At 40.1% G+C, this 19,142-nt stretch overlaps 1 protein-coding gene across 1 annotated transcript in view; it reads right to left on the bottom strand.

Moving 5' to 3' along the window:
* Positions 1-19,142, bottom strand: part of man1a1 (mannosidase, alpha, class 1A, member 1) — a 131,758-nt gene that overhangs the window by 19,546 nt on the left and 93,070 nt on the right. The window contains 1 exon segment of the mRNA XM_019268758.2: positions 11,142-11,236. Coding sequence (XP_019124303.2) covers positions 11,142-11,236 — 95 coding nt within the window.

The following is a 19,142-nucleotide window of genomic DNA, read 5'->3' as shown; positions in this document are numbered from 1 at the left end:
GGAACGTCTCGGAAACAGAGACTAAACTCTAAACTCTGATACTTCACGACTTGTGTGTATTACATGTACCAAACACTGCAAAATAGTGACACAAAGAAGTTTCCTTTGGTTTGAGAACGAGAGCGATCAGTGGTCAAGTGACATAGACGGTGAGTGAGAGTGAGCGAGCACTGGCATCGATAAAGCCGGTTTCATTCAGCACAATCCTGTCTGAAGTTCTAGCATATATATAGTTCTGATGTCTTTAGTATGAATCTTCACTGTAGAAAGTTTTAACTAATTTAATTCATTCCTGCTAATACCCGCAAGTGCACTGTGGGCAAAAACACAAGGATACAGCACAAGTCGTGTTAGAAAAAGCCATTCATCAGCCCAAGGCGAAACCTGCTGGTTTTGATACCGAACTGACAGCTGAAAAGAGGCGATAAATCTTCAAAACTGAAGACGCTCAGTGACTCAGCAGTCGCACTTCAAAATTGTAAAGACAACGAAAATGTTTCTGTAATTTAAGTTATTTTAGAAATCCATTAATATTCGTCATCTTTTGCTTTAGTGACATTTACAAATAGATTCTTAAAAAAAGTCAGTATGCAGTGACACTAAAAACTTCACACTCCATCTGTCGTATTGTTTTTTTCCTTTGGCAGCACATCTTATCTTTGTCGGTGTCTATCTGTCAGTCAATCAGACACCACCCTCTCCCCTGACGTTGCCTGTAGTGATGATGAGGTTGCATCGACTCTCAGGCCATATGTGAGAATAACCAACCCCGGTATGCTTGACAAGGACAACAGACCGGCTGACAAGATGTGTGTTGAACCGCTGACAGATCACTTCCAGGCTAAGGAATGACGACTCTAGAGGCAACGCTTCAACTAACTACTCATGAATACATATTAACTACTCAGCGGGACGTCTGGTGGACACGTGGACATGAGCAGGTCGCACGCAAACACACATGGGAGAAATCCAACAAATGCGAAAAAAGGAGGAGTGTCAATTGGGAGAAGTGCCATGCACACACACATCTCTTCAAAGAGGTGGATGAACATACTAATTATCCCCCCCTTCAACTCATCATGCTGCACAAGCCGTAATTTGTTTCCCATTACACCATGGATTTAAACCAAGTCAACCAAACACAGAAAGGACCACGCGGCACGAGGGAGCGAGCGGAGAGACACAGATCAGGGTCAAAGAACGGGTGAGGAGGAATCCCATCGCTGAAGACCCTCATTAAGCTCGGAGCACTGTGTTTGTTAGCTTTGGACGGGTGCAGACGTTAAAATAGGACATTAATGTCTATGATTACCTGCACAAAGGTTTAATGTATTCAGGCACATGGCTGATCTGATGTATTGTTAGCTTAGCTACAAAATACACAGCGTGGTTTAGTCCTCCAGAGGAAGTTCTTTGTCTCCACAACCCCCACAGTCAACTGGAGACTTTATCCGTCCATCCATCCTCTTCAATCCTTTTATAAACCCTGTGATGAACGATAAATCCCGTCTCTTGGTAAGGGGTTGGCGGGGAGGCGACAACACACACCTTTTCGAAGTCACCCCTGTCCAGCCCAATCCCTCCCAAAGCCCCGCTGTGAGAAACACTAAATCCCTGTTAAGGAGAACAAAACAAAAGACAGCAGGGAAAGGCTGCTGCGTAAACCCAACAGACACAAACCAATGAAGAGCAGACATAAAGTATAACACTGGAGACAGATAGATGAGGGTGTGTTTGGAATAACTTTAATCTGGCCGGGGTGTCTGAAAGTTTCAGAAAGATACATTTCAGACCATTTGCTGGCTGGAAGTTAATTAGAAAAGTTTAAAAACCAGAGCTGTCAAACTCAGTCTACTTGTTTGATCACATATATTGAAGTTTATGAAAAAATATGACACTGAGAATTTATTTAAAGCAATAATATGGAAATAAACCCCTCGTACAAATAAAAGTTGCATTCACAAGCAATGAAATCCATGCCGCAGTGAGGCCAAAACAGTCTTATTTGGTCTGGTATGAGCAGCAGTGGAAGGTCGGCAGGTAAATTAGACTTATATCTCAAATCAGATCTTCGATACAGACTGTCCACACGGTTATTTGCAAGCAATCAGATCAGACTGGTGTCCAAACATCGCCAATCTATCTGCATGGGTTGCTGTGACGACGTACGCTGGTGACAAAAGATTTCCAACGTGGAAGCAGCTTTGACGATACAGAAGTGCCAGCAATCCTCCAGATTTGACCTTTGTCCTGCCACGCAGGATGGACAATCATAAAACCAAAGTATCTGAGAAGTTAAATATCTACTGTAACTATTATTTTGAGTTCTACACCACACCTCATTGGAAAATGATGGATAAATATGTCTGTTTGGAGACTTTGTTAACCTTTGCAACTTTGCATCACCAACAACATAATGCTCACAGTGGCATCTGTCTGTATGAGAACTGTTACTGTTAGTTTAGGATTTGACTAAGTTAGCTGCAAAAACCCATTTGAATCTCTTTGTATGATCCCTGCACTGTATTGACAACTCACTCCACTACAAAACACAAATGACAGCAGGGAGAGCCTGGTGAAGAAACCAAATGGACACTAACCAGCAGCATCATTGGTGTCTGAGAGGAGAGTTTTGAATAAAATTAATCGATTAGTCCGACTCCTCACTGTGGCTGCTCGCAGTAATAGCTCAGGGTGAATGAACCGTGATTGAGATAATACATTAATGCTGCTAAAGCCAATAAAAACGTCGAGTCAGGGAGCTGCTCCTGCTCCATTTTCGGGTGAAATGAACATGTTTGCAGGAGCCAGTGAGCGTGTTCTGATGGAAAACTCATTGTTGTTTCAGTCACTTCCCAGTCTGGGATTGGAAACTGGCATTCATCCATTCACATACAGCAGATGGGAGTCCACTGTTGTGTTTGACTACTGATGCAGATGTCCTGGTGGCCCAGTTTCTAGAGCGCTGTTACTAAATAACTTGTTCTACATGCCTTCTCACATAGAATGCAAGGGGACTTATTACAAGCTCTAAGCTATAAAACACTGTTTGGTTTATGAACTCTCTCTACAGACGACTGCAATACTGCAAAAGTTCCTCAGTATTGCAGAATCCTCAGCCGACTTTCATCCCAATTTGTAGACTTTATCCAGCGATGAGTCTTCTGTTACATTGTAATGAATTTGTCTTGTCCTACACAAAGCCTCAGTTTGTTGATTCACCAACAGGAGGCTTAGCGGTGTCTGTCACTCTTTGTCATCACATGCTGATGAGCCACGCTTTACCAAACAGTAAAAATCGAATGCAGCGCTTTGAAAAACATTCAGTGATCTTAAAATATAATAATTGAATGTCATGGTGACCTAGAACTAGAGGACCTTTTAGAGATTAAGCCAAGCTTTGGCCAATGTATGAAAGCTGATATTTCATTATGAATCAAGAGATCATCCACCTTCGATAGGACTGATATGAGGCTTGTTTGGAGTCCCATTTCAATTAATTTGTTTCATAACTGCCATCATGACGACATAAAATCCGGCCAGTCACACTTAAATAAATGATTATTTTGGTTTAGTATTACCCTTTTGAATATTCTAGGTTATCCCATACTACATTTTGTAAGTTTAAGAGGACATTTGGGGATATTTAATCCAAAGAGGACATAGAAAGTTCAGATGAATTTTTAAAAGGCGTCTAAAATGACCTGAAAACTGGGCAAAAACTGGGCTTACTACATCTGCTGAAGGAAGATCAAAAACAAACTCTCAATCTTTGAAACTGCCCTGAAACAAGTCAGAAACCTATTATATAAAAATGCCCGAGGATCTGGACGACTGTCACAGCTGAGAAATTAAAATGTCACAGCTAGACTATGCTGTTTAAAGAGCATTTCAACAGCTCCATCAAGATAATACATCACATGTTTCCTCCACACATCACGCAGCCCTGCTGTTCAGCAAAGAACCAAGGGCTCAAGGGGTGCATGCAACAAATATGGATCTAAAGCCTTGACCTAGAAAAAACTAGGTCATTACAGACAGATGCCACTGTGAATTATTAGGGTTTGAATTGGAGGACATCTTTCAGTCCTCTTGGTGTCTTGTGTATCTTGTTTGTCCTTTTTGGGGGTGTCCAGTCGTCTCACTTTTCAACCCTCTCCCACCCATAGCTTTTTCCCAGCCAGCTGTGAAATGACAAATTGAAGCCAGGCTAGTTTTATACCCTACAGTACATTATCCAACAGTGATTTTAATTCTGTGGTGCCAAGCGGTAACCTGGAAAAACAGAAAAGGCATTCCATCTCCATAAATTACCATGTGGCACAAGGAAGTGCCCCCTCATGCTCCTCTAATATTATGTTAGAAAACCCTCCTTTCAATTCATCTGTACTCTGTGGTTGGATGAAGGCTATATTTTGGCCCAGTTCTTTTGTTCTCGATGCCAAACCTTTCACTCCCCTCCTCATCCATGCCATGACCTCCGTTTCCCTCTTGCTCTCTTTTCCTCTCTGTCTTAAAATCCATTGTACTTCTCCTCCAGGCACAGAGAAAATGTGAATTGCGATAGATTCACAGTTAGCAACTTAATTAGAGGCCTTAAATCATGGCTCCCTTCCACCGCCTCAGGTTACTACCGAGGAGAGCTGCACCGACTGCACAAGTGTGTGTTTGTTTGCTTTAAAACAAATCTGTGGGTACTGTGAATGCCAATGAATGTTGTTTAAAAGTGCTTCAGGGCAGTGAGACGGTGTTACAGTACTACCAGTGCCATTATAGTGTGTCTGCTGTATGTACATGTGTGTATTCATAAATGCACATTAGGGTGCCTCCCTCTGCCCATTGGATAGACACCCCTAGAGACAATCTTTGGCTCCTCACACAGCTGAAAGATTTCTCTGATTTCAACTTGAATGTATTAAAAATACAGATATCTTGAGATATTTGCAGTAATCTGTAATATGCAGTAATTTTGCACTAATCCCATCAGTTAATCAACCTAATCTCAACCCAACAAACAAATCAGAACACCAACATAAAGTGCCCCAATAAGCTTTATTGTGCCTTATGATGTTGTTTTTTAAATGTGTGGAAGTATATAGCTGGGATGCGGGACTGTTCCACCAGTATGTGTCTATTTTTTTCTTAGGGAGTAGAGAAAACTGTCTCAATTGACAAAACATACTGTACATCTGGTAACTTCCCATAAAAACAAGCTGAATGATCCCCCAGTGACTTATTATTGTTTTTGTTGATAGGACTTGTGCTACTTCAAATCATCCATCCATCCTTCAGGAAAGAAAAAATCCATCAAAGTCTGAGGAAAATTTCACTCGATCTCTTGATTTTCAGATCATTTCCCATTTTTGCGACTTCTGCCGCTATGCCGACGACACTCAATTCTACTTTAAAGTCCATTTCTTTCCTGTTAGGTCTCATTCTACAGTTGCGCTTTAAAGTAACTTTAAATTAAAAATACAATCCAGCTACTTTAAATGCTAATAAACCATCATCAGTCTTTACTAAGCAGAGAATTTCCATACACCCACTGGATTTAAGTTAATTGTCCTATCACATCACATCTAGAATAAAAGGCTCCATGACAGAGTGGCACTTCACAGGGTCACCGAGTGTGACAACTAGGCTAATAGAGCCATTCTCCATCTAGGCCTATTAATCAAACTCCAAGACCCCAAGAGCTCAGGATTGATTGGTCCAGCCTCCGAGCCTGTAGCTGGAGGAATGAATTGTCCCAAACTGGCTACTTTTTTTTTATTTTTTACATTTACTTCTGTGAGATAAGAAAGGAAAGAGAGTTTAAGCTTTAACTTTGCAGCGTCATTAAGACGATGAAATAGCTTTTAGCAGCAGTTTGTCTAGAAAGCAGATACTTTCCTTGAGTTAGTATGCTATAAAAGATGGAGATGTGGGGCCCGTCTTAAAGTCTTAAACTTCTCATGAACTCGGCAGCAAACCTCACTAATACACAAACTTTTTTTTGTAATTTTAACTTGATGACTCAATGAGTCTTTCAAACCCTTTGTCGTTTATAAGAAGAAATAATTATGTTTTTGGCAGTATGTGTGTGTACGGGATACAATAATCACCATGATGCCTGTAGAGAAGGAGCTGAACAGCTATTTTCAGGGTGGAGCACAGATCCAGACACCTCGACACAATCACATTCCTCCACAACCCCATCCACACACACACACACACACACACATCACTATGCCTCATCCCATTAAGGCCAGTCAGTATGCAGTGCAGCGGGAGTGATTTGCAAGAGCTTTATCAGTCTGACTGTTAATAGAAGAGCTATGGGACATACTGGCCAAAGCAGATAACGACTGGGTAACTAGTGTGTGTGTGTGTGTGTGTGTGTGAAAAAGTGAGACACACAGAAAGTGTAAGAGGAAATAGGAGAAGTAGTTGGTTGGCAAAGTGGTGCTATGGCTTTCCTGGCTAAAGCAGAGCAACTTAATATTGTGGAAAGTCACATACAGAGTACAGACAGCACATATTCATTTCAGTATAGCATTACTTTAAATGTTGAGGTCAAAAATGTTATTTACACAATGTTTACATTCTTCAACTGGACTAAAAATCATACAATGTAATAATTTATTTAATAAAGTGACACATTTGTTCAAGGTCCAGTGTCAGATTTTGGAGTCTCTCTAAAATAAGAAGAGTTATTTTTCTGTTACCTCAGAATGAGACTTTCGTCGTTAAGATCCTAATTAATACCCGACTTTGCTGAATCCTTTTCCTTCTCTGTTTTATGATAACCTTATTAAATTGCCAAACTTTGTCGAATTTAAACCACCAAATATTTTATTTTACTGACTGTATAATAACGTTTTACAGCAACGAGTTGTACGCTTGATGAATTTGCACTTTTCACAAGTCTTTGATAAATGTTTGAAAGTAAAGTAAAAAGGAAAAGTTTTCTAATTGAGTTCATTTAGCAGAACATTTGACTGGAGGAGACACTTTGACCATCTCAGAGATGCAATTCTTTTATTATAGTTATCAAAGCTAAATTTAGGGACAAGTGTTCCTTTGTCCACGTCGCTCGCAGTCCCACTGGAGTTTGTGGCAGATCAATTGGACAAATCAATCGGCTCTTAGCAGCATTTTCCGCTCAGTTAGTGGCAATCAATGGGTTTATGCACAGAGCGCGAGGGACGAGGGGGTGGATCTATGAGTCCAGGGCCAGCCTCTGATACTGTACCCGTGATTTATCAGACATCGCAAATGGCAAAGTTGAGACTGTTTTAAGTCTCTCTCTCTCAACTGCATGAGATTTCCCACTACACACACTCTGATGAATAATTCTATGGAGACTTCTTTTGAACTTCTATCATGACTAATTCAGAGTGATTTCAGAAACATACAAGTTACTTAACCCTGGTTTGTTGCTGGTTTTTCATGGATGATCAGTTGGCCTTATTAGCGCATGAATTTCCATCAAATATCTGAACATAACTCAGATTCTGATCTCTTGATCGCAGTGTCCTGAAAAACTTGTTTTCGCTGACCTCCGGTGATGTACAGGTGTACCCAAGGACCCCGTGACATCAGTTTTGGGTTTGGTTACGGGTACGACAAAGCACAATCCCGATCACACCGAACCACACCCACACGCTTTCAGCCAGAGAGGATGGTGTTAAATTACTAAAAGCCAGCTAGAGAAACAGATCTGATCAGGTTACGATCACATGGGACATTAGTTTTGTCCATGATATTCTCATACACGTATTTAGTGTGTTCTCACAAGCTCAAAACCTCTCAAGGCAGTTTGTTCATCTTTAGACGTGAACTAAAACCATGTCGACACTTTGAGAACAAATAATCGTTTTGTTTAACTTTGGGGCTCATTAATTTCCCTGGAGAAAGTGCAAACCCATATCTTCATTGGGACAAGTAGCAAAAGATAGGAAATTACATTTGTCTTGTTCTCTCAAATGAACACAATGCAACTGCAACGCAAACACGGTTTATTTGGTGTAGAAGCAGCAACACGTTTTAAACTGTGGCCTTGTTTCTTGTAGCCCCCTTCGTCTCTCTTGGGCTTTTTTTTCCCGATAGCTGTGGGGTAGAGAGATGAAAAAATAAAAAAAAACAAAGAGGGAATAAAGAGAACAAGGCCATGGAGTGGAGTGGACCTACAACATAATGTCCCAAAACAGAAGACGATACTGGGTCACTCAATGCAAGATGGATGGACTGTGGAAGGACGGGGAGGGAATACAGGAGAGAGGGATGTGGAAAAACTTTTTTTTTTTTAAATGAAGGAGTAGAAAGAGAGAGGGGGGAGGAGGAGAAATGGGGATGAAGTAGAGATGATAATTGGGCCTCATTTGCAAGTGTGTGTGTGTGTGTTTTACAGATTTTTTTCCCTCCTCTGCTTCAATCTGGGTCAAGGTTATGTAGGCAGTCTAACAGCTCCCAACTACGCTGCTTCAAAAGTACTTCACTGATGTTTCTTCTCAGCAACCCATTCACACAACGTTTTGATCTGTTCAAATCAGTCTCTCCTTTTAGTTCTGTCTTACTTGAACTCAAAAAATATATATATTCACTTTGAAAATATGCTAAGAGCATACCTGCCAACATTTAGGTTTGACGACAAGCCAAAAATATCCTGAAAGCAAAAAAAAAAAAAACTACCTTGAAGCTAAAATACAGAAAAATATAAACACTCTGTCGTGTGGTGCAGACGTTGGATGTTCTACATTTGTCTTCTGGAGCAAAATACGAAACACTGCAATTCTCGGGTCACGTTTGAGTTCTCTCATCTGCATTTTGCCGTATCGTGAAGCGATTGTTCCAGTCCACCATATAGCAAACACCAAATATGTGCATTGATGCATGCGTAGCTGCCAATTAAGTCTAAATTTAAATTTTGCTCCTTTCCAGGAATGAGTACGATGAATCGGAAAACATGCATTTAAACAAATTACTGGTTTCATCCAGATACCCGGCTCTTCTTTTTGATGTTATTCTGCATGCAAGGAGAAAAGTTAGGTGGCGTTCAAGTTCAGTGAGTTGCTGTTTGATGTATGCATGGTAATATGTGTGTGTGTGTGTGTGTGTGTGTGTGCAAGGACGTTTTCAGCGTGTGTGTGTTTCCGAGCTATCATAGCTCAGTCATGCAGGTAAAGTCATCATCACCGGCAATCTGCTCAGGCCTCTAGGGCATTCACACATATACGTGTACATGCCCACACACACACACTCTCTCTCCCTGGGGTGCTTCTCACTCCACAGAGGAGGATAGGTGGTGGTGGGCGGGTGGGTTTGGAGGGGAAGAGAGAGCAGAGTCCATTCACCCATACAGACAGAAAGAAAATTAATTTGTCACAGCACGTTTATCGTCAGGACAACCTGCTTTTTAATTAACGGCTGACAAACAGCAGAGAGTCGAGTCTCTCTCTGGGGAGAGAGAGATAGAAAAGGAAAGGAAAAAGAAAAGAAGCGCTCCCCTCATCACGTGTGACTGACGGAGGAGTGCAGACCTTTAAATGGTCTATATGGGTTCGTGTTCTTATAACAGGTGATGCTGTGTTATGTAAGATAAGATAAGATAGAAACGACATAAACTGAGATTCAGCTCTTGTTAAATGTGACTCCTTCTAACGGCGGCATGGCCCCTGAGGCGTAAGAGTGATGTTTCGTTGAAAGCATTTGGACAAAATAAATAAAATTAACATGCAGCGAGCGTTAAGCAGGAGGGAGGAAAACAGTGGAGGGATAACAGGCCGTCTCTTATCACCTCATTTGCTCGCAGTGTTAGCACAAACTGTTTTGTGGTGCCACCCGGGGGCAGCTGGTCATGAAAATGTGAGATTTGTAACCTGTTGAGCTTCAGGGAAGGAGGAGAAGAGGTTTGCTGGGGTGGATCTCTAACCCTACTCATCACGTCACTCGGGTGTTCATTTTGGACCCTATCGTTACGTTAACACCCAGTAATGAAGTCATTAGTTTGCAGTCCTTATTGGGATTACTGATAAGGTACGACACTTGAGAACTAATTAGATTTTTGGATCCTCAATATTTATCCGCCTACCAAACATGAATAAATCCAGTTGATATATAATGCACTGCAATGGAACTAATAATGAAATTCTGGAGGATGGAGCATCGCCGAGAGGCGGGGTACACCACGAACAAGTGGCCAGCTCATCACAGGGCAACCATTCACACTCACATTGACACCTACGGCCAATTTAGAGTCACCAATTAACCTGTTGAGTGCACGTCGTTGGAGCGTGGGAAGCTGTGGTTACATAGAAAATCATAGAATCAGGAATATACCTTGTATGCAGTCCAGCATATGATGTATGATATATATATATATCTGTTAATAAAGCCTAACAAAGACTGATAATTACAGTTGATACATGATGTAATACAGCAGGATGGCACTTTAGCATTGTCGCCGTTTAAACCCCAGCTGGGACTTTTCTCTGAGGAGTCTGCATGTTCTCTCTGTGGTGCTCTAAATTGCCTGTAGGTGAGAACAGTTGTTGTTGTTGTTTCAATACGTGATGAACTTGTCTTGTGCCAGTACTAGTAGTAGTACCTTTACCAAAACTATCTTTTCATAGTAAAAAATGCTGCTTCACATTTAAGCACAACACACATTATGTTCTAGAAGAGTCTGTGTGCTCACTGGTGGATGATCTGTAACGAAACAATTTTTATATTACTCTATTAACTTGAAAGTGTTTCTGATGTGTGTGTAGGAGTCAGCTCCTTTGGCCGTGTGTGTCAGAGTTTTAATAAAGGCTGACTGTGGCCCATAACCTTGTCGGAGTACTCTGAAACTTTTGGTTTGTCTTCTGAGTGGTAGCTTAGTTTCCGAGCGAGGCGCTGGCATGTAGTCCTGGATGAAAAACCAAACAGTCTCTGTCTGACAAGTCGGCTCTGTCATGTAAAACTAAAACATCTCTGCTCCGTGCGCGAGAGCGGAATAGAAAGAGCTTGTGTTCACTCGGCTCACATCAAGCCTCAGACCTAAGAGCTCTTTAAAGTATCAAACCACTAAAAGAAAAACAGACCTGCCGCCTCAAATACCACCAGAGTGGACTGCTGTGGAGAAAGAGTGTGTTAGTGTGTGTGTGTGTGTGCCCTACCTCTTGAGGTTAAGCAGGGCCCAGGGGATGCCGGTGGGTGTTTTGAAGGCTGGCAGCAGCTTTTCACCCAGCTCCACAGCCTTTCTACGGAATACCTGAGAAGGAAAGAAAGACAGCATCTCATTATAAGATGTTTCTCTTCACAGGAAACGGATCATACTTTCCAAACCTTGAGAAAAAAACTGTACAGAAATAAAATCACAGTCTACAACAACAAGATTCAGGATCAGACCCGTTACTCAGCGATAGTTTGGTTGCTATGTGACCACGTAAACAATGATACCAGACAACTTAAAGGTCCAGTGTGTAAGATTTAGAGGATCTATTGGCAGGACTTGAATATAACATTCATTAGCAGGTTTTCATTAGTGTATAATCACCTGAAAATAAGAATCATTGTGTTTTTCATTAGTGTATAATCACCTGAAAATAAGAATCATTGTGTTTTTTTTGTCTTAAAATTTGCCTTTTATATCTACAGTAAGAGCGGGTCCGTCATGTTTAACCACGGACAAACCAAATCAACCAAACGCAATCTACAACTTCACCACTAGGTGCCCCTAAATCCTACACACTGGACCTTTAAAGTTAGTGTGTTCTGGTTGCCTTTTTTGTTCAATCAACATTCAAAAACCACAAAGATATTCAGTTTTCGATCATATAGGTCAGAAAAGTTCATAATTTTAGACAGACGATTAATCAGTTATCAAAATAATTGCAGTTTAATTTCCTGTCAATCAGCTAACCGATTAATCGAAATGTTCCTGCGGCTCTAAACGGTTATCAACTGCAGCTTCAATCCTTCAAAGAAAGTGACATACACAGAACCATTTCAGGTCTTCTTCAAAATAAATTGAATCTGGCAGCTTTAAGCACAATGTGAGAAAGCAGGAAACTGAAGCATTTTCTCTAAATCGGTATACTAGTCTCAGAAAATGTTAAAAATAACTACGAGGAGCAGTCGCACCAGGCAGACCACAGCACCAGGGAACAAACTAAAACCTTCTAAGGTCAGCGCTTTCGGCCGGGGCAAGACGTCTACACAACTAAAGTCAAAGCTCACTGAACTCACAGGTCAAGTTCTTTAAAAAGCTTGATTTACATTGGAAATATTATAAAGTTGCTCCATACTTATTGATATGTAAAGCTCCCAGAAGAAGACACCTTCTCTCCTTCCTTCCACTCTTCTTATCCCTTTATTCCAGGCTTTCCCTCTTTCCTGTCTGCCTCTTTTTATCCTTGTAATCTTTTGCCAATATCGTTCCCTGGCAGCCTTATTGTTTATCGCAGCAACACTGACTTTCTTCCATCTGTAATTTGAGGAAAATTACATAGGTTCTTTACCACATTTTAGTTTTTATAGTAGGTCACTTGCACTACGTAAAAATGCAATTATAAGATATAAGATGATATAAGATTTGAAACCTCAAAATAATAATGTAATGAGATGTTGGGTATGGAACTGGGGAAGAAGCATTTCTGGCACGTACAGGCAGTTTTAATGTGACGACAAAATGGATTTCTGGCCAATTTAACAATGAAAATAAGCAATTCTGGAAGAATCAGCCTACATCTGATTAAACATGACTAATTACAGCTGTGGAGACTAAATGGGCAGAATGATTGGACGATGCACAGGCAAAACATCCAGCAGTGTTTTGTATTTAGAGTATTCCTTAATCTGTCTTGACTGTGGATTCCTTAATGACTCATTATAGATTAATTATATTTAAGATGTAACAATACTTGAGCTTTAACTTGAAAGTCAAAGTACAAACTTCTCCTAGACAGCAGACAGTCAGCCCTCCGAGCTATGCGCACCAATGTTTGACTTTTTCTCATTTCCTTTGGTATCTATCAGAATAAGATATTGCAGCCTGAGCTGGTAAACACAAACATGTGTTGTGTACTGTACTTCAGTGCACTAGGATCCATTTCCACCATTTTATGGAGTAGCGAAGTTCAACTTTTTCTGAAGGTAACCCTCTATTCCACTTGGAATCACCACCAGTGTGCGCAGAGGGCTCTGTGTTGCTTTAAATAACTTCATGACTATTCAACTGTAAAACAAGAGCAAAGGAGCAAATATATCTGCATATGAAACTAGGTGACGATGTATCTGGGACCTGAAATAAACTGGGTGACCACGTCCTTTTAAAAGTGAATTTCCTGTCATGTGTAGCGTGACTTTTGGCCTTTGTCTTCAAACCTGAATGAAGTCGTTGTCACCTGGTCGAAGTTACAGAAATAGGCCTCAAACATACTTAAATGTGAATGAACATTGTCGTTTTTTGAGGTTATAATGGTTGTGGTTTGTATTTCTTGATTGTGTGGCATTTTTTACATAATTAATACTCGATTGTTTTCTGACTAACAGTACTAACAGTACTAACAGTCATGTTATTGGTTTGAGTCTGAAATGTTAGAATCATTTTGTGTTTCTGCTGCAATGAAAAATACGTTTCCCCTTGAATAACTATCAGCTACAAGTGTTACTGAATTTGATTTTCCGGTCTCAGCTTTTGTGTTAGCATATCTGACTGGACAGCTTTGTAGCAGTCTTAGCCGAGGGGTTATGGTGTCTCTTAGGTGTCTGATTTTGTTGGCCGTAAAAGCGAAAGTACTTCCATATTTGGCTCTTGGCATGAGTTTAGTCAAGCATTTAAGATAGAATGGGATTTGGCCCAAGATGTGGTGGACTGTTGGACACTGCTGCCAAGGATTGAGCAGCTTGACCCGAACTGAGCCGCTGCTGTGCGCTGAGAAGACGCTACGTTTTCGTTTTTCTGTTAACTACAGCAAATCGCAGGTCTTTTTAAAAAAAAATTTATCCCTGATGCTTGATGTAGAATGAGAATGCTTCTTTGGCAGAGATGTAAGTCAAACACATCAAACCTGTCTCTAAACAGAAACAGCCTGACCTACAAATCAGCCACATAAGATAAAATATCTAAGTCCATATTTTGTTGTATTTTGGCAGCACAGAGATTCATGAGTCAGAAAACTGGTTCACTTGTCAAAGGAAGGACAGTTGGAGAAATCGAGGATGTGCACGCCAAAAAAAGACTTCTGAATTGAGACAATAAAAACTCAATGTTTTGCTAAAAACTAAAAAACTTTCCAGACTTGATTTGCTGCATTTGCAACTCAAATCATCTGACACAGCTGACGAATTATGAATTAGATTTGCAGAAGGCAAAAAGAGAGGATACCAAATATCATTAAAATGTGTGATTTATTTGCACCGGATCATTATCCCTCCAAATATACACATAATTAACCAAAGACAGCTGTCACAAATGCACCAAATTAACATTTAAAGCTAGGTCAGCAACACTACCTTCCTCCCTTCCTTCATGTTTTAAGGATGATTGCGAGAAAATCACCAGTAAATCACGCACTCATCTCTGTTGTTATCATACATCCGTTATTCTTTTTTTCATCAGTGCAGTAATATCTTTCACACACACACACATACATACACATATATACAGACAGACGAGGTACAGTAGCATACACTATGTCAGCGAGCTGGCAGCTCTGTTCCCAAAGGATCTACCACTCTGCAGGGTGTGAGAGATGGGGGCAGGGTGGAGAAAAGATTTGTGAAGAAGAAAAGCTCAAGAGACTACTTGTCAAAACAATAAGACAACTCGACAGCTTTTCCTTCAGAAGTCACAGGTGTGAAAATGTGAGCTGGACCAGGAAGAGCAGTAACAGAAAATATGGTGTCCATGTAGAAAATGATCAGTTTTAAGCACAGAAATATATTTCAATATATTTTGACTTTACTACTGTGAAGTTATTGGAAATGTTTGATCACATCCCCCATGAGCTGTGTTGGGGAGTCGCAAAATGCATCTTGCGTCGCAAAAATGTAAAGTTCACGGATTTAAGAGATAACTCTGTCCATGGGTAAATGATCTTTTTTTTAGCAGATGTCTTAGTCACTACAAGACTGAACTAGCAAAGCAGTTTAGTCTTTATATGTGCAGTATTTATCAAGTTTGGGAAACTCCATGATCTCTAGAAGGCTTTGACATTAGTTGACTGGGACTAGAAATTGTCTCCACTAATAAGGCTCGGACTACTAGTAGTAAACTGGGTTCCAGTACATATAGGAGTCCACTGACATGGGAATGGAAATTAGAGTGGAAACAGCGAGCAAATTTTTTTATTTTGACAGCAAATTGCCACAAATTAAACCTTTCGATTATATATTTTACTTTGTTCGTACCCAAGTAATTGAAGTGACCGCATCACTGCTGTGCCAATAATTACGGCAAAGGACACCCACTGATGTAATATTGCTTCAATTAAAGACAGCCACAGGGTTTTTCTCAGAACCGGATGGTAAAAACAAAACTAAAAATTACATAGATGTCCATGTCTTAAGTTTAAGAGATGGAAAATGAAATAAAAAGAAAATAGTTTGTTATAATGAGTGTGGAAATGTAAATCAGCAGTATTCTTAAGGACTTCAGTTCTTGGTGGCATTGTGTTTTGATCAAAGGCAGATAAACAAAGATGGACTGAAAGTCGACACCTCCCCTTGTAAAACATCACCTTGGGGGTTCTGGGTTGTTGCTGTGTCTTGAATCGTGAAATGATAAAAACTTTAAAAGATGAACATACTGATACACTCACTCAGTTTCTAATATCTTCATCCGTTGAAACATATTTGTATCGTATTTCAAAAAGGACTTACGAGACACTGTATTTTCCAAGATTCACAGTGCCACTGTTGACACCAAATTACCCCACTGTGAGTGTGTGTGCACTGTGGGAGCAGGACTGTGTTGAAACAAGGCGTCAGATCCTGGTGATTAATGTCTTTAATAATGTCAGGAGCACACTGAGGGGAACAATAAAAACACTCCCAGGGATGCACAGAAGAATAAATTAAACACACCTTGTGTCCAAGGCCATCAAGCAAACTGCCAACAAGCGTTAATAAGCATCTGACTTATACAGAGACAGAGGAACACACATGAAGCTGATGTGGTTTCTTTTTTTTGTATGTTAACCGAATAAATCACTTCTCAGTGTGCATGATTATTATTTTAAATAAGTAGCTCTGAGTATCTGTCATGTTGAAGAAGTCTTTTAAATTATGTTTCATCACATATGAACTAAACAGTGAGAACTCGTCTTATCTGCCGAGTGGTGAGGAAATTCATGATCAAAATACAATCTTGTACTTGCTTCACTAGAGAACGAAAGTGATTGTATCTACTGGATTTAAATGTGTGGCGTTATGGTCACTTGGTGACCTTTTCGGACACCCAAGAAAACAAACAAAAAGTGATGTCTCTTGCATTTAATAGGAGAGGCTCAGCATTTTTTCACCTCCTTTTAGTCCAGCCAGGGTGCTGCTGTTGGCTCCAGGAATCGATGCCTGGAAACCAGATGGTTGAAGCTTGGTCCACGGAGTACAGAGAGAATGACGGGGAAACAATAATCCGATTTTGTAGAAGGGGTGAATAAGAACTATGGACTTTCTTGACTTGTTGCCGAGGGTTGGCAAGCTACGGGACTATCAATGTCAGAACGGACTGAGCCTCCGGTTCTGGGGAGTGGATACGAGCCACATTGCCAAGATACTCTACGGGCACGTTTGAATAAGTTTTATTCTTTATGGAGGAAGTAGAAGAGTTTTACTGGAAAGTCTGACACTGTCGAACATCCGACTTCAGTTCACTTCCATTCCATGCGAGCAAAGAGATGAATAAAACGTTCTTCTGATCAGATGGAAAAGCATATTTGAACCTCTGCTTCGTGTTGAGCTCAACATTAGTGAATTTTGACTGGGGGAATCACAGCCTCAACTAATAGCATATACATGTGTGTGGTTGACCCCTAAAATGGACTACAAACCAGCAAACTGGCAAAGTCCTTCTGGTTGTCGTGTTTTCATCTATGTGGGACTCGCCATTGAAGTTGGAGTTGAACGGAGTTGTTCCACCCACTGACTAATACTGTTCCAGGAAAATCCCTTAATAAATGAACATTGGTATTCATAAGATAGTCATAAGTTTGCTGTGGGCTTTTAATATCAGCCCGGAAATCTAAAACGAGTTGAGAAATTAAAGTTTAAAAATGATAATCATGAGCAGTAATCAGATTTGTGGACCGTGGATGGATGCAATAACCGAGTAATTACCCTACAAACAACATCCAAACTAATGGCGACGATTCAGGCCAGAGAATCGTCGAAAAGACAATCAGAGACACAACAGGACCAGTTAAAGCTCCCGAGGTGAGTAATGAAAAGAGAAAGAAGGAAGGAAGAGGGGATGCGAATTTGCTCTACTTTCCTTCCTCCGGAAGTTTTGCCCATTATGTTTGCCCTCCACAAAGTCATTTAATCCAGAAAATGAGAATAAAGTGTGTGCTTTGGAGAGATAGAGAGGGAATGAGAATGAGAAACGGAGACAAACAAACCCATTTGAGATGCAGTTACATGCATGAAACTTGTACCACTGGGGAGTTTGAGTGGTAAAACCCAGTTTTCTTGTGTGTGTAATTAGTGTTTTTGTACAAACTGAAGACATTTCAACATATTGCCTCGTCTTTGTGTGCCATTTTTAAGGCCATTATTTTGGTTTAAGATTAGAAGGTTAAGTTTATGTTATAAGATATTTCAAGAACAAAGAAAACAAGAGATCCATTCAAAAGAAAGCATCAGACATCTGTTTCTGGACTACTTGGGTCCAGTTTCTCCAACACCAGTAGCCTCAATCCAACCAAACAAGAAGATACTTCAATCTTCATCTTTTGTCATTATTATAGTTATTTTTTACCTCGAAGTACACACAAAACCACCAGCTGGGGTCCAGAGAAGCTCTCTGGAGGCTACTGAAAGGTACTTTTATTGTCATGAGTCACCAAATGAAGTGTAAGTAAGCAAGGACGGTTGAGGGAAAGTGAGTACATCAGATAAGTCGATACAGCTTTTACACAAACATGACTTGACGTTGATGATGATGCATTTCCACAGGGTATAGATTAGTTCTCATTACTGTCAACAATGTAAAGGGGGCAACCAATGAGGAGGAAAAAAACACGATACAGGCGTTGCCACCGACATATTTGTGTCTTTTTGTAACAACAGAGATTCAAATTTCAGGGAAAGAAACTGAAAGATGACGTCAATGACGCCCTGTGTACTGTAACGAAACACAAAGCGTTAACCCTTTGCTGAAAGTCAGCTAAGCTGGTTCACTATATAGAAGTACACCAGCTCTGTTTTTTAAGAAGACAGTAGAAACATCTACGGTGTGAATAAACAGTTGTTAATAAACTAAATTACTGAGATGTGAGGACTCAACAACAAATACACAATTGTACTCTCATTATATAAACCAATTAAAATAGTTATATATTATCATATTATACAACTATACAAATGTATTCATGCTGCAAAACCTAATAAAGACTAACATTTTAACATTTAAGAAAACAATCTCAACTAAAGGTCCTATCACTTTCATCCATATCACATAGTACTTGTTTGACTTTTGTTTGAAAGTTGACTTAACTGCCAGGGAAATGTAGATGTCCATGTGACCATGTGTTGAGCTTGATGGTTCTTTTGTAACTTTGGAAACAGCAGTTGACAAAAACAAGCACCTACTTGCTTGTTCTTGAGCTGGAGATCATCGTTTTTTGTCTTATTGTCATTTTTTAATCGAACATGCTAAAATGTCACCAGGTAAACAACTGGACTACTGGTTGGAAAAAACAAAACATTCGAAGATGCCACTTTAAACTCTTGTGAACTGTGATTTGCCACCAGTACCTTGCATTATTTATCCCAAACAATGAATTAATTAAATGACGATAATTATTGCTAATTGAAGCCCTAGATTGTTGTTTTGTCAGCTGCTGTTTCCAAGATCGGGACTAAAATGTCCATGTTTACTACTTCTGCTGCTGCTGTATTGGACTATTTAAGCACTGTGGTTGGGTTTTATTAATGTTATTATAACTATACTAAAT

This window comes from Larimichthys crocea, chromosome XI, assembly GCF_000972845.2.
Source record: "Larimichthys crocea isolate SSNF chromosome XI, L_crocea_2.0, whole genome shotgun sequence".
Lineage (NCBI taxonomy): Eukaryota > Metazoa > Chordata > Actinopteri > Sciaenidae > Larimichthys > Larimichthys crocea.
Note: the sequence above shows the minus strand (reverse complement) of the source record. Positions and strands in the feature narration are given on the sequence as shown.